Source organism: Schistocerca americana, chromosome X, assembly GCF_021461395.2.
Source record: "Schistocerca americana isolate TAMUIC-IGC-003095 chromosome X, iqSchAmer2.1, whole genome shotgun sequence".
NCBI lineage: Eukaryota > Metazoa > Arthropoda > Insecta > Orthoptera > Acrididae > Schistocerca > Schistocerca americana.
Window position 1 is genome coordinate 153761665 of NC_060130.1, and position 16965 is coordinate 153778629.

Below are 16965 nucleotides of genomic sequence, written 5' to 3' on the forward strand. Positions count from 1 at the left end.
ACATCAGAAACCTTTTCTTATGAATGGCAACTTTGTCAATGCACTGTCCTTTTCTACCTTGTATACATGATACTATCATCAACTGCATATGTGCATATTGCTATACCATGACTAGTCACCACAGCGTATACCATTTCCTGTATCTAGACTATCTCCTGTAGAGAATTTGTTGTGATTCATTCATTTATTCAGCACATGTACATTTTATTACCTATTCAAATATGGTGATGAAAAGTCCTGGTGGACTCTAGCTTGAAAAAGGATTCATCAAAAAGCTAGCAAAGTTTTCAGGTCTGTTTATGTGCCTGTTGGTGACTCAATGACACTACTATTTGGTGATATGCTAACTTCACTCCTAAATTATTTACTATCTATTTAATTTCTCCTTTCCTACAGATGAAGAAATTAATTTCTTTTGTTTGAGATTTCACTGCATTTTGAATCTGTGTGTGTTGTGACTCACTGATCTTTCAAAGTGCCGCCGCGCAGTTACAAGCGTCCTCTATATGCGGTGCTGTCTGCCAGCCATGCAGCAGCAGCGCCACCTAAGCGGCCAGCCAGCCAGCAGCCGCTAGACTCAGACTCAGTTATGATTTGACTGTTAAAGTGTACACGCATCTTACTCTGTTTACCTGATCTGTGACTTTTATGTAATTCGTCTTCCTTGAAATATATTTGTTCAACTTAAAGTTACAACAATTGGCGACAAGGTAGTGATTTTTCTTTTCCATCGTTGACCCACATGTTTCCATGGCTACTTTAGAGCAACTATTGCAAGGTCTCACAGAACAGCAAAGGCTTCTCACAAATGCGATTCGTGATTTCGTCATGGCATCAAATGCCTCCTTTTCCTCCTTATGATGAGACGGCGGAAGACTGGTCTGGTTACGAAAAATGTCTTCGACAGCACTTCTTGGCATTTCATGTCACAGGCAAACAAACATGTAAGTCTCTGTTTCTTTCATGGAAATGTATTGGTTGTTGTTGCAATTGGCTCCTTTGAAAGATCCTGCGTCTTTGTCCTTTGCTGAAATGTGCTCATTTCTGTCCATCTATTTTCAAAAGCAAACGCATGTGGTAGCCTCTCGTGTTGCCTTTTATCATTGTCAAAAACAACCAAACCAATCCTATTGCACTTGGGCTGCTGAACTTCACAGCCTCAGTAGAAAGTGTCAATTTGTTACTGAAGTTCACAAAGAATCCTACGCCGATTCCATGGTACGGGATGCTATTATCCAATTGGCTCCCGACAAAGAAGTTAGGCAACATGCCCTTCAGTTGGCAAATCTGACTCTAGATGAAGTCCTATCCATCGCTCAGTCTTTTGAAGTTTCTTGCGCTGCTGGAGCGCAAATACAGGCATGGGGCAACGTCGGGGAAATACAACCTCTGTGCGATGTTGATGAAGTGTGTGGCGTGTCCCCGCCGGCCGACGTGGCAACAGCACACTCCCAAGCACAGCCTTGGCATACCTGTAAACAAACATCTAAGAAACTGCAGCAAAACCCACGGTAACTTCCTTCATGTCTGCTGTGTTTTGTGAAACATTCTCGAGAAGACTGTCCACAACGTTGGGCCGTGTGCCACAAATGCAAAAAAAAAAAGGGTCATGTGTCATCCGTTTGCAAATCCGACCGCATACGTGATGTTCATGAACATGATGCTGATTCTGATTCTGTGTTGTCTGTCAATTGTACTTCTTCCCTTTCAGGGAAGTTATTCCTCACTGTCCAAATACTTGGTCGAGATGTTTGCATGCAGGTGGATACTGGTTCTGCTGCCACTATCATCAATTCTCAGACGTATCTTCAGTTGGGTTCTCCAATCCTCTCACCTGTCCCTAGGCAATTACGGACTTACAATAAACAGAAGATTTCTCTCTTGGGACAATTTGATGCTGAGGTATCTTACAAATCTGTAGTTCACACTGTTCCCATATTTGTGGTTGACCATAGTAACGTGGAGAATCTTTTTGGTTTCGATGCCTTTTGCATTTTTGGGTTCTCCATAGATGACTCTGTCAATATCCTGTCTGATGCTATTCCTTATGCTCAATTGGATTCCTTGTCGACGACATTTTAGTCCCTTTTTTTCTCTTGGGTTCGGCCCTGCAAACGACTTTGAAGCTCATATCATGCTCACACCCACTGCTTGGCCTAAGTTTTTTCGGGCTCGGCCCATTACTGTGGCCCTTCATGACCAGGTCAAATGGGAGCTGGATCATCTCACTGCTTCAGGGGTCTTGCTTCCTGTCACTTCCAGTGAGTGATCCTCTCCTGTCGTTGTCGTTGCTAAGCCAAATGGCGATATTTGTCTCTGTGGCGATTTCAAAGCAACTGTAAATGCTCAATGCCTTATCAACACTTACCCTATGCCTTGACCTGAAGAATTGTTCACTAAACTTGCTGAGGGCCAGTACTTTTCTAAAATTGACCTGTCAGAAGCTTATAATCAACTTCCTCTCGATGCTGCTTCCCGGCAGTTTCTGGTCCTTAACACGCCTTTCGGACTCTATCAATACCAACGATTGCCATTCGCGGTTGCCAGCGCCCCTGCTCTCTTTCAACAATTCTTGGAGCAATTATTGCTCACTGTCCCTGGGTGTATAAATTACCAGGATGACATTGTTGTCACTGGCTCCACCACTGACGAACATCTTCAAACTCTGCACACTTTTTCATGTCTTACAGACTGCCGGTCTTAAGTGTAATCTTCAGAAATCAAATTTTTTTCAGGCATCTATCACTATTTGGGGTTTCAACTCTCTTGGGATGGTATTCGTCCGCTTCAGCAAACTGTCGCTGCGATTGATGCCCTTCCTCACCCTACATCTGTTAAGGAACTGCAGCCATTCTTGGGGAAAATAGCATACTATCAAGTTTTTACTGTCTGTTGCTTTGGTGGCTCAGCCATTGTATCGCCTGTTGCATAAAAACGTGCCTTTTCACTGGTCCGTGTCATGCGAAGCGGCTTTCCAGAAATTGAAGATTATGCTGAAACAGGCCCCGTGCCTGGCTACTTATTGACATGGCCAACATCTTGTTCTTGCCATGGACGCCTCTCAATATGGGACCAGTGCAGTCCTTGCGCACCATTTTTCTGACAGTTCTGAATAACCCATTGCTTATGCCTCCAAAACGCTCAAGGATGCCCAACAGAAGTATTCTCAAATTGAAAAAGAAGCTTTGGCCATTATTTATGCTCTTCACAAGTTTGGTGTTTTTCTCTATGGATCCAAATTTCATTTTGTTATGGATCACAAACCACTTGTTTCCTTGTTTCATCCATCAACGTCACTTCCCGACAAGGCTGAACACTGCCTCCAGCACTGGGCTCTTTACTTGTTTCATTTCAATATGAGATTCATTTCCGGCTGACGGCTCAACATGTGAATGCTGATGCACTGTCTTTCCTTCCCATGGGTCCTGATCTGGCATTCAATAGGGACAAACGTTTGTGTTTCCACCTGGATGTTGCCGAGCAGCGGGTTGTGGACGGGTTCCCTATCACCGGTAACCAGTTGGCGGCTGCTACGCGTTCTGATCCTACCCTCTCCCGGGTTTTACGCTGTATTCAGAAGGGTTTGCCAGGTCATCCGTCCGCTAAGACTTCTGATCCGTTGTGGAACTACTACGCTTTGCGTTACTGCCTCACGGCTAGGAATAGTGTTATCCTCCTTTCCACTGAAAATGCTTTGCCGTGTGTTGTGGTACCTGCATCTTTGTGTGCTTCAGTCTTGTGCCTCCTTCACCAAGGGCACTGGGGTGTCTCTTGCACAAAATCTCTGGTGCGCCGCCATGTGTACTGGCCCGGCATTGACTCTGAAATCGCACACATGATAGCTGCCTACAGCCCTTGTGCATCACAGGCTGCTGCCCTGAAGCCATCTTTGTCACTGTGGCCTTTGCCTGAGAAGCCATGGGAGAGTATTCATGCTGATTTCATGGGACCTTTTCTAGGTACTTATTGGCTTCTCGTTATTGACACCTACTCTAACGTTCCTTTCATTGTCCATTGCACGTCGCCTACCACCGCGGCAACCACCATTGCTCTAGCTTGTATTTTCTCTTTGGAAGGCCTCCCCTCTACTCTTGTAACTGATAATGGTCCGCAATTTGCCTCTTCCGATTTTGCGGATTTTTGTGCCCGTCACTGTGTCATGCATATCACAGCCCCTCCGTTCCATCCACAGTCAAACGGTGAGGCTGAACGGACTGGTCTGCAAGTTTAAGGCTCAGATGAGGAAACTCCTGACTTCTTCTGCTGCTGATGATGTGCTTCTCCAATTTCTGGCTTCTTACCGTTTCACGCCCATGGGCGACCACAGCCCGGCTGAGCTCTCACATGGCCGACAGACCCGCACGCTACTTCATCTTCTGCGTCCTTCCACCTCACGGCCTCTGGTGCCTTCACTTGGCCGGTTCACCGCCGACGACCTTGTATGGGTACGGGGATATGGCAGGCAACCAAAATGGAGTCCTGGCTGCATCTTACGACACCGTGGCCAACGCCTGTATGAAATCCAGATGGACACGGGTATTGCAGTGGGTCATTTGGACCAGCTTTGGCCTCGTTTGCCGGCAACGCCTGTTCCGTATGCCGCTACACCACCTTAAGCTCTACCTGACGCTCAGGGTACTGGAATCTCTCATTACTCACAACACAGTCCTCTCACCATCATATCGGTGCCAGCACAAGAACTGACGCCACCAGGAGACGTGCCCATGCAGGAACCAGATGACCATCATCTGTCGGAGCAACTCAACTCGCCTCCTTCTCCTACAGACGCGGACACACCGCCCATGTCTCCTGCTATAACAACCAGACTTGCCACAACGGGCAGATTGGTGCACGGGGACCCAGCAGATTTGACCCCAAATGTCTCCTGTCATCTCAACCCGTTATCATCAGGGACACTTCCATCCGTATGGAAAGCCTCGTCCTCGAGACTTTACAGCCAATCAAACAACACCTATGGACGTTAGCAATCTACAGGCCACCTCCATCAAGACCTGTGCAAAAACTTCAAAGGAAGGAAAAGTGTTGTGACTCGCTGATCTTTCAAAGTGCCGCCGTGCAGTTACGTGCGTCCTCTATATGCGGCGCTGTCTGCCAGCCATGCAGCAGCAGCACCACCTAAGCGGCCAGCCAGCCAGCGGCCGCTAGACTTGGACTCAGTTATGATTTGACTATTAAAGTGTACACATGTCTTACTCTGTTTACCTGATCTGTGACTTTCATGTATTGCATCTTTCTTGAAATATATTTGTTCAACTTGAAGTTATAACAGTGTGACTGTGAGCTCACTCCAGTTTTTCCTGTTTTGCTAATTCATAAGTAAGATTTTCTTCTGTTAAAAATACTGTTGTTAATTTTTGGCTCTCATTTTAAATGAATAAAGACTTTTTAAATTTAGTACTTACCTTCCAGGTCACTAGAAGTGTTTTGGAATCTTTCACTTTAATCTCGATGTCCCTCGGTGGTGCTTCTGGTATTTCTTCCAGCGTAGTCAAAGTTACTGTTTCACTTGCGTTGGATACACCAACAGAATTTTCTGCTCTAATTTGGAACTGGTAACCATTTGCAGGTTTCAGATCTTTGAGGGTAACATTCAGCTGATCTCCTCTAACTACAACCTGGACAACATTCTGGTGCCAAGGAACTGCTAACAGATGTACACACTGCTAGAATTACGCAGTGTTATAAGTTAATGTTTTTAAACAAGTACAAATAAGTGAAACATTTCATTAGGAAACAGTATCAATGCTTACCTGTTGTGTTCTTATACTGCACTATGTAAGCTCCAATGGCACTGTTTCCATTATATGGCTGCTCCCAACTGAGAGAGACTGATCGGCTTGTGAAGTTATTTACACGAACATTAGTAGGTGGTTCTGGAGTTTCCTGGACAATAAGTTTCATTTCTAATTGGTCCTTTCCATATTTGTTTGAGGCAACACAAATAAAGGATGAAGTATCTTCTCTGCGAACATGTTTAAACATGAGTGTTGATGTTACTCCTTTGCTTGTATTCTCTTTTTTAATATTTATTTTTGGGTGTTGCTTAGGCTTAAGTTCATGATTATTTTGGTACCAGGTAACGGATATTGGTTTGTCAGCAGCCACTGTGCAGTTAAGTATAGCAGTGCTTCCCTTTGGTACTGTAACATTTGTAGTGTGTGTGGAGAATCTCGGAGGAACTGAAAGTTAAGAAAACATTAGACTGTCAAATGTTTGGAGGTGTTGTATCCTCTCTCTTTAGGTAATATTTTTCATGGATAAATCTCACTACAGGCAATACTTATTCAACCTGACATATCAGTGGCAAGAAACAAGCAATATGATGAAGGTTAAAATTGCTCATGTAAAAATTGTAATACTCCTCAGAAAGGGTAAAAGAACATGATGACACCAGTGCTATGTTGAAAGTCATTAATCAGTTTCTGTCTGGAGTACATAGTTTTTGAGTTGTATGTGTATACATAAACAAGTCAATAGCTGCATAATAAGTATCATATTTTTATGTTTCTCTTCTTCTGTGCTGTGAGTGGTGGTCAGTGCCCATACAGTATTTACAAAAATTTGCATTTAATATTGTCACATTATTGAGAAGTAGCCACAAGCAGATTGAACATTGGTTTATTTCTCTATTCCCTCCCTGGAAAACTTTTTATTATTATTACACAATTGTGCTTTACAGAAGCAACTGAAACATCATCTTCAAAAAGCCAGAAATGATGATAAAATATCCCTTGTTATAACTGATGTTTTGAAACTTTCAGAAACAATCAAGTTTTTCTATAAAGTATTTGTTTTACTGTGACAACTCTAATAAAACTCTTGTAATCATTAACAATATGGGCAAAGAAAAATATATTCATGAAGTGTCAGAAGTCATGGAACTGCTCTCTCTCAGAACTAAAATCAGGAGAGAGGAAATGGTTGGAAGAAAATGGAGTAGTAAGGCTCAAGAATACAGAAAGATTCACAAGAGCAATTATACTGACTCTGGTCAAGTTTCCCTTTGCCTTGGTGATCTCACCTATAACCTGAAGCATTGCCAGTCTCTTTGTATTGAGATTTTTCCTCTCCTCTTCCACCACTTTGATCAAAGTCCTGTAAATCACATAAAGAAAATCCACTATTTACTATTTATCACATCTCACTTCACTTCAGTGGAAGTGGGAGAAACACTGACACCAATGAAAAATGATCCTAGATTTTCCGTAACAATCTGTATGTAAAATGTAACTCATAGTAACTTGACACATACAGTAAAATTGTTTATTACTTTTTGCTAAAATAGTTGTCATGTATGTAGAACAATACATTGGTCACAATTCATTGTTAGTAGCCATAGAGATTTGTACTGCAAATAATAATTTCCGTTGAGATTGCTTCTATGCTTGCATTAAATTTACCAAGGAAAAAAGTTCACTCAGCATTGTGTGAATCATCTGAGAATATGTAAATTTTTAGGAAGAGTGAAATCAACATAAAGTCTTGTTCCATTCATGTATGATGTGCAAGAAGAATGGCTGTTGGTAATCTTGCAAATGACTGCATACATTCACAAAAAGCTGTAGCTGTTCAAAGCTGCTTTAATAATGGTTACCTATTATTTAGCTACTATAAACTATTTCTGTTTACTCAGGCTAAATTTAACATAGCAATACTATGGGGGAAAGGGAGACAGAAGGGGGGGGGGATAATTTCCTACTCTAAATATGTAGGAACTTCATGAATTGCAACATTCTGTGATATTGGTACAGAGATGGTGGCAGGCAAGGGACTCTCTGCAGAAGACTGTTGCCATTGCCAGAGTAAGGAGAATTCTAGTCCAGAGGCTTCTTCCAAATGATTTTCAGATATGATTTGAAGTGATGAAATTTTATTGCATGTGAAGGATTTGTAAACCACTTTAATTCCCATTACTGGGCTAGGGATTCTCCATATGCCACCACTGTTACAATGCGACACACCTCAATGTAACAGTCTTGAGTGATATGACTCCAAAGCAACTTACTGGTCTGTTCCTTCGACAATCTCATTTTGGTACCTTGCTATTCTGGTAAATCATGGCTGGGCCAAATGTGTCCATGTATGAAAATATCAATGGGCTCTTGTTCATCCAGGATGGTACCCCACCATATTTAATTGACAATGCGTGTAATTATGGTTTGACTATCATTTCCTATGATGTTGGTTGGGTCAATGCAGTCCTCATGAGTGGCCAGCACTGAGCCCAGATATTATACTATGTGACTTCTCCTTGTAGGGATGGGCAAAGAGGAAGTTAATTGGACAAAATAATGTCTGCAGGATGATTTTGGAACTTGCATCTGGTGTGTTCTCACCAGTGTACCATTAGAGTTCCTTTTGAAGTCAGTTGAAAGCACTCCCAAACAACTGGAGGTGGTAGAAGATGCTGTTGTGTAAGTAAAATTTGAAACATAAAAACTATTTTTGTAATTCTAAGGATTGTAATAAATCTTGTTTCAATAAAATAGAGCATTTATTTTGGGAAATATTAATATTTTCAAATGGGTTCTTACTTTCTACCCAACCTATTTGTGGAAGGTCATTAATTTTGCAAAGCTGCTGCTTATTCAATTCTATTACCTAGCTATTGTTTATCCCATATTGCTAGTTTAGTATTGACATGACCACACATATATTTATAATAGGACAACAGTAATCTATGTGTCATTCCATGAGATTAGAGGCCTATCTGCAAAGCACATTGCTACTTGTCATGCAGCTAACAGCCATGTTCAGTATTTGGATATGAATCTTTTTCTTGGAACATTCCTTCATCTCCTCCTCGGAGAGGTCATGGCATCACACAATGTCCTCCACATGGTTGTGGACAGATCAAGTCACACTCTTAAGTGATGTGCGATGCTCAATATAAACTATGTGATTGCTCTGAAAACTTACTAGGGAATATTAATCAACAGACCTGGCTTAATTTTATGCATTTCTACACTATAAATATCAGTCTAAATAAGGGTTGCCAGCCCTTTTTTGACCCTTGAGACAGGGTTCACCTTGTCATTACTCTAAATCCAGTAATTAATGCCCTGTAGCTATGTAGCTGCATTCAGAAAGTTTCCAGTATACAACCACAGGACTGGAAACATACATCGCCCTCAATACACTGCCTCCAGCTGGTTTCAAATAATTACATGGATAATCTCCACACAAAAAGTAGGAAAAGAGTCCAAAGCCAACAGGTAGAGTGTTACATACAAGCACCACACTTTGAGTTTCCACAGAAGCAAGTGATGGTTTCAATTAGTGCCAGTCAAGTCCATATCTGCAATTAGAAACAATCTCCTACTACCTAAGACCAGATAGGGGGGCTCTGCATACAGAAAACATGAAAACACTTCCATAAAAAACAAAAAACTGACAGATCAGAACTCCACACCCACACATAAGAAGACACTTTTGATTTCCTGTGGGTTTTCATATTGGAATTTGTTATCACTAACTAAAGAGTTCAAAAATGTTAAACCCCATAACACACCACCTACATTCCAGAAGGCACACCACTTCCCTGCTGCAACCTAAAGGGATGTCATGAGCCTTGTCAATTTCATGAGCTCCCAAAAGCTTCACAAAATTGCTTCTGCAATTCAAACACCTCAGCCAGTCATCTTCAGCTTTGGAGGCATTTCCATTGAATAGTGCCTGTTACTGCAATAGCCCTCCTCTGGAAAATGCTGCTTCCTGTCAGGACTTTTTGCAAGTTTATTTCCTGCCTTCTTAGGAAACTCACTAAACTAAAAGTCATCACAGTAGGCTCCAACAACTAAGCACTTAGGTGGATTACAGAAAGGCTGACCCCTCATCTCTGGGCTAGGCAAAGTCACCTCCCACAAATTACCAGAAACTGTCTCTGATGCCCCCAACAGCATGTCCACAGGCTGAAAGCTGCAGTAGGACAAGGAAAGATATGAGGTGTGAACACAAAGCAATGGGAATTTTTATTTTTCTTAAAGAATCTTTATTTATTCATCAACATCAATTTTGTCCCTTTCTAAGTAATGGCCTCAGATATAATATACTTGACTTGTACCAGCACTTTTTCCAATTTTGGAAGCACTTCTGGAATTCACTTCTCATTATGATGCTCAGCTCCTTCAGCAATTCTGCTTTTATCTCTTCAGTATTGGTAATAAGATGTCTTTCATGGACCTCTTCAGCCTTGGCACCAGAATGAAGTTGCAAAGGGCCATGTATGGTGAGTATAGTGGATGAGGCAACATGGCAGTTTTGTTTTTCACCAAACAATCATGAATAAGCATACAGGTGAGTGGGATTATTGTGATATAATTTCTATGAGTGGTTTTGCCACAATTCTGGTTGTTTTCTTCAAATTGCTTCACGCAAATGGAACATAACTTCCAAGTAATATTCCTTATTGACTCTATTATCATAAGGCAGGAACTCATGATGCACTATCTCATTGTAATTGAAGAAAACAATGAGAAGAACTGTCACATATGATTAAACTTTGTGATTTTTTTTGGTGTTGGTTCTTCAAGCAGTTTCCATTGGAACAATTTGGCTTTGGTTTCAACATCATGCCTGTATACCCATGTTTTTTCAGCTGTTATAACCTTTTTACAGTTTTTGGAGCTTTGTCAGTTTCATTCAACAATTTCTGTGCAATGACCAAGTGAAGTCACTTTTGGTCAAAACTCAGCAATTATGGAACAATCTTTGCTGATACATATTTCATGCTCAAAAGTCTGAAAAGAATGTGTGGCATGAGCCAAATGATACACTGACATCATCAGAAACCTCTCTGATGATGATCTGGCAATTTTCCAGATTCATTTTCTTTACTTGTTCCACACTGTCATCAGTAATTGATGTGCTAGGGTGTCTTGGGCAGTCAACATCTTCAACCTCTTTTTGGCCCTCTTTGATACATTTATACCACTTGTAAACTTTTGTCATACTCATAGCAGGTTTTCCAAAAACCACAGTCGATATTTTGAATGCAGTGCTGCACTATTTTTCAATTTATCAAGCAAAATATAATGGATTTCCTTTGATATGTCTTTTTTGAAGGTAAAGATTCACCGAGCACTGAAACCACATATAACCTTTGCAACTGTCAACATTACACTAGATATTCAAAACATCTGAAAATGCAAGCATACATCAAGAGCATGTGTAACAACAAGATTGTTTTTAAACTCAGATGTATAAAGCCCATGTAACTAAAAAATTTCTATTACTTTTTGCTCACACCTCATACATTACACTCTCCTCTCATCCTCAAAGGACAGGTGGCCCTTAATCAACCTGGGGCCCATGTGATCTACTACTGCTTCTTCAGAACGTTTTAGAACTTACCCCTCATTTCTCTCTGCGGAAGGAACTAATAGTTCCCAAAGCTAGGTAATAATTTGTTTCTACTTAATAATGTAAATTTATCTTATCCATTTCTAGATGCTGAACACTGAGACTGTGGTTAGAATGATTCATTTATTTATTTATTCATTCATTCATTCATTTCCATTTTCTTTGCCTGGAGTCAACTCAAAGATGGTTTTTGTAAGCATCACAAATAATAATATTAACAATAATTATATTTACAAAATATGTTGTACACCACAATACTTATTATTGGATCATAAATCTGTTTTATACGTTTATTACTTTACAGCTGATATGCTGCTGGTTCATATCACAAGTAGTGTCTTGGAATTCACTGAATAAACATTCACATTTTTCTTCAGAAAAGATTTTAATTTTGTGTTAAAATCAATCCTCTGTTTTAAAATTTTGTTCTTTTCTAAAAGTGGTTATATTCAGTTCTGGTGTTGCACTCATTTACAGTACTGCAGTTGGTAAATTCTCTTGGCTGACACATAAACAAGTAAATGTAAATGATATAGTCATAAAGAATATATTGTTAAGTATCTGTGCTGTACAAACATTTTATGACAGGATTTTCAACAGCCTATCCCTTGAGTAAGTCTTACTGCTTGTTTTTGTAACTGAATTATTATTTTTAAGTGGACATAAGCTGCAAAACCCCATAATTCAACTCCATACTTAATATGGGAGTAAACTGTTCCATAGTAAACTACTCTGTTTCAAATTCTGAAGGTGGCAGGGGTAAAATACAGGGAACGAAAGGCTATTTTCAATTTGTACAGAAACCAGATGGCAGTTATAAGAGTCATTTCTGAAAGTATTTGTATGGAGTGTATGGAAGTGAAACGTTGACGATAAATAGTTTAGACAAAAAGAGACTAGAAGCTTTTGAAATGTGGTGCTACAGAAGAATGCTGAAGGTTAGATGGGTAGATAACATAACTAATGAGGAGGTATTGAATAGAATTGGAGAGGAGAGAAATTTGTGGCACAACTTGACTAGAAGAAGGAATCGGTTGGTAGGACATATTCTGAGGCATCAAGATATCACCAATTTAGTATTGGAGGGCAGTGCGGAGGGTAAAAATCGTAGAGGGAGACCACGAGATGAATACACTAAACAGATTCAGAAGGATGTAGGTTGCAGTAGGTACTGGGAGATGAAGAAGCTTGCACAGGATAGTGTAGCATGGAGAGCTGCATCAAACCAGTCTCTGGACTGAAGACCACAACAAGAACAACAGTAAACTACTTTTAATGTTTGACCAGAAACTATATTTGCAAGCTGGCTAAGTATATATATGCCACTGCTGACTTTTCCCTGATATGAAGCTAACATGATCTGTCCACCACAGATTTTCATCAAAGTATACACCTAGAAATTTACAGCTGCCAATCTGCGTCACCAAGATGTTATGTAGATTATTTACATTTGTGTGGTGAGACCTACATTTTTTGAATGCTAGTACATGAGATTTGCTGGCATCACATGGAGGCCCAGATAGTTGAAATATTTTGTTAATTCTGTTACCCCACTAGTAGCAAAAGAATCTAGCTCCTAATATGTTCTACCATAGAATAAGACTGAGGTATCATCTACACAGTTTTTAAATGAGAGTTAAGGGTATGAGTCAAGTCATTCATATACAACAGGAAGAGAAAGGGACCAAGAACTCAGCCCAGAGGTAAACACTGTACTACTGTTTCACTGGTGGATTGGAAGTTTATGATCTTCCATCTAATTTGTATGTCAGTTTAATGTATTGATGTATTGTTTATGATTCACATAACATATATGTTACTATAAGAAGCATGTGTGGATCTCCTCTACAAAATGACTCAAGCTTTTAAAAAAAAAAAAAAGAGAGTGAGAGAGAGAGAGAGAGATAGATAGAGAAAGAGAGAGAGAGAGAGAGGGAGAGAGAGAAAGAAAGAGAGAGAGAGAGAGAGAGAGAGAGAGAGAGAGAGAGAGAGAGAGAGAGAGAAAGAAAACCTATGGTTTACTGTGTCAAATGCTTTTGTCAGGTATAAAATGTATCTGCAGTCTGTATCCTCTGATCCAATAGAGAGTACACTTCAGGAAAGAATTGTGTAACTGCTGTCACTGTGCTTAGCCCTTTTCTGAACTCACAATGAGAATCTATAGCAGTTTGTGTTTTGTGAAAAAGCCACTACTTTCAAATACTTTACTATATATGGGAAGTAGCAATATTGGTCTAAAGTTAGAGTCATTTTCCTTACTTTCCTTTTCGTACACTAGTACATGTTTTCTCTAATGCTGTAATTAATCAGGTTGGTAGAGTCCAGTCAACAAAGGAAAAAACAGGGGGAAAAATCTTGTAGCCACAAATTTCTGTATAGTGATAGGAGAGAGGATCATGAACAATGTACTAAAAATCTGCACTGGTGGGATGTGAATTCAGGGCTGGGGGGGGGGGGGGGGGGGCGGTTGATGTTTTTTTTTATATTTTCTTGACTAACTCAAAAACTGCAGCTTCTGACAAAAATTTTACATGGTACAAAATTAAACTGCATTAAATTTCCTACAAAAACAGGTTCTATTATTTTTTCTCTATGACTAATAGTTTCTGCATTGCAGGGGACTGAAAAATCAGAGATTATTGAAAGTAGTGTTTTTCATTTTGCAGACAAACCATACCTCCCCATAATTTTCTGTACTTCTCTCTTGTATGGGGACTTACTTGTAGTTTTTATGTGAGCTCTTATGTAAAACATGTTTCTCTAAAGAATGTCTGAAAAGTGTAACATTGTTAAGGGCATTGTTGTGACCTTTGTAGTGTTGGTGGGAAAGGGATTTGATTGAAAAATGTAGATTCTTGCTGCTGTCTATCATTGACAGAATGTTATAAAGCTGTGTAATTGTGTTATAGCCACTTGTTGGTGAATTAATGAATGATCAGAAAGTTACTGCACTTCTCTCACCATTAATTGTATTAGTGGCAGGCTGCATTCCATTCAGAAATTGCTGGAAGTCATAAGGGGCAGAGTGAAGCCTCTTACCATACATCCACAGTATATATTCGGAGGTGAGAATGAATATGTCTAATGGAATGGGACTGATCATGTACAAGTCTAGAATGGTAATCTGCTGTAATACATTGCATGATCTATGTTGAAATACAAAGTTTCGTAACACTTAGGTGACCTACATCTGTTGTAAAGGGATCCTATTTTAGCCTCTGGAACTCTTCAGGCACTGGGAGAGCTGAGGCTGATTTATGCATTTGATACCCCTCATGCTATGTAAAGTATTCAGCCTTTGACAGTGGAATCAATGAAATGAGCATTGTCAAATAGATTTTAACAGCATGATACACTCTGGCAGGCTGTTCTAAGTGGCAAACAGTTGACTGCTCCAGCTGTTGAAAATTTTTCATAATCGCTCACATAACTGCAAATAAGTAGGCCACTCACTTAACAAATTGAAAATAACTCTACTATATAGACACAAGCTGAGTGGAGTTATTTTTTCTCCTCACAAAAAGTAACTGGACAGGACATGCTTGGAAGGTATAATCTGTATGCAAAATGAAAAGTGAGCAATGCTTGTGGTGATGGAAGTTGCCTTTCCCAAAAGAATGCTACAGATGCTATACAGAATGACAATTTCCCCTCCAGCAGTGTAGAACAGTGTGCAGAGATTTAAGTAGATTCTGTCCATATGAGTTTCTCGTGTTAGTATTATTAGTAACTGATATCTGCATTCCATGTAGTGTTAACACACTTTGTGGAAAATATGCATCCCCTGGCCATGTCTGTGCACAGCACTGGCAGTGGTTCATAAGGCAGAGTGTCAGTATAACTTTGTGAAACACCCTGTAATTGCTACTTGTGACGTAGTGTGATAGACAGATGCTCTTTAGTATGCAGACCTACGAATAATCATGACTACAATCTGGTGACCTACCTTCCCTCACACTTCTACCCCTCACCCCCACTCCATCCACCCAGTCATCCCCACAGAACACAATTTATCCCTAAATGGCTCTACTATGCTCAGATGTGGTATACACCTTTAATATTTGTTCTTAGCATACTTGATTTAACAGTAATAATTAGTTTTATACCATTGAAACACTATTTTTAATAATCATTTTTTTTATCCACTGCAATGTGTTAACTATTTATTCTAGAGAAAAAAATGAACACGACATTTTCTGTAGGAAATGTAATGTATCGAGAATGAGAAGCAGCAGCTTTAAAATTATTTCAGAAAAAAATGTCAAAACATGACCTTTAAACACCTCCCCATCACCACGCTCACATCCTACTAGTGGGGATTTGTAGAATGTTGTTAATGACACTCCCTCCTACCACTTCATAAAAATTTGTAGCTATCCAATTATTTCCCATATTTGACCTTTATTTTCTTTGTTGGCTGGGCTATTAAGTGGCTCTGAGATTCTTTTAAGTACACCTTAGTAATTTCACTTGATATGCTATCCCATCCACATGAACTTTTTATTTAGCAGGTGCATTACATTGCATACTTCTTGCTCATTCACCTATGTGTATTCATACTCTGTACTTTCAGTGAGCATCTCAATCTGTGCATCTATAATATCTATAATATGAGCTGACTGGTCAGTAGAAGCAGTGAAATAGTTATTGAAAATGTTACATATATTATCTCGGTTTTTCACAATGTTAGCATCAAGTCTTGTGCTGAATGGTTCATGTTCATTTTGGGACCTTTATAGTATATGTCAATTAACTCCCAGGATGCCTTACTTATATTACCAGACTGCTCTTTTGATTTATTGTTAATCTGCTTCCTTATATAATCAATTTAAGTTTTAAAAGTTTTCTTCTTCTGATTGTATTTTTCCTTAAAAACAGGTAGAGTAATAACTTTATAAAGCAGGTTTGGATCACGTATACTCTGCCTGCACCTGATCAGACTTGGTGGGAGTTTCAGTCTAGGATTATTTCTATGTTGGGAATGTTTAGCTACCTTCTAGATTTCAAACCTTGTCCAGTGTGGGCACCAAAAATCAGTCTTTCTTTCTCATCATATCCAATAAGTCTTGCCTTACCCAGAGTTCTGTGTGACTTTCATAACTCTTCCCAATCCCTAAACCTCACCAGTCTTTTTCCTTCATCCCTCTTCTTTCCCCTTCAACCCTTCTGCCAGAAGAAGGAGCCACTGGCTCCAAAAGCTTGCAAATTTCCATATCCTATATATATATTTTCCCCTGCCACTGCTTGGTGAGTAGCTTTTTTATCTACTCAGTTAGATTTTGTTTTTCTCTGCACTTACCAAGCACTGACAGCTTGTCCATTGATGTTCATTTTTAGTATATTTCAGGTTTATTTCTCCATGTTTACTGTGGTACCAGCACTTGTAGTCAATGCACAGGGTACCTATTTTCAGCATTTTTATGCAGATATCACAAACATCACTGTCACTTTTAAGATAGCAAGACATAATTACACAAAAAGCATTCAGTCAGTGCTGTCTTGAGGCACAGAACCCCTTTGTAAGGAAACCGTAACTAATCGCTTTATAATATTTTTACCTAAAATTTACACCCTAGCCAGCTT

General features: G+C 39.8%; 1 protein-coding gene across 1 annotated transcript in view; it reads right to left on the reverse strand.

Moving 5' to 3' along the window:
* The window catches only part of LOC124555875 (Down syndrome cell adhesion molecule-like protein Dscam2), a 238007-nt gene that overhangs the window by 203924 nt on the left and 17118 nt on the right, over positions 1–16965 (reverse strand). The window contains exons 3-4 of the mRNA XM_047129937.1: positions 5772–6200; positions 5424–5662 (exon numbers count right to left, since the gene is read on the reverse strand). Of these exons, the coding sequence (XP_046985893.1) occupies positions 5424–5662; positions 5772–6200 (668 nt within the window). The remainder of the gene's footprint in view (positions 1–5423; positions 5663–5771; positions 6201–16965) is intronic.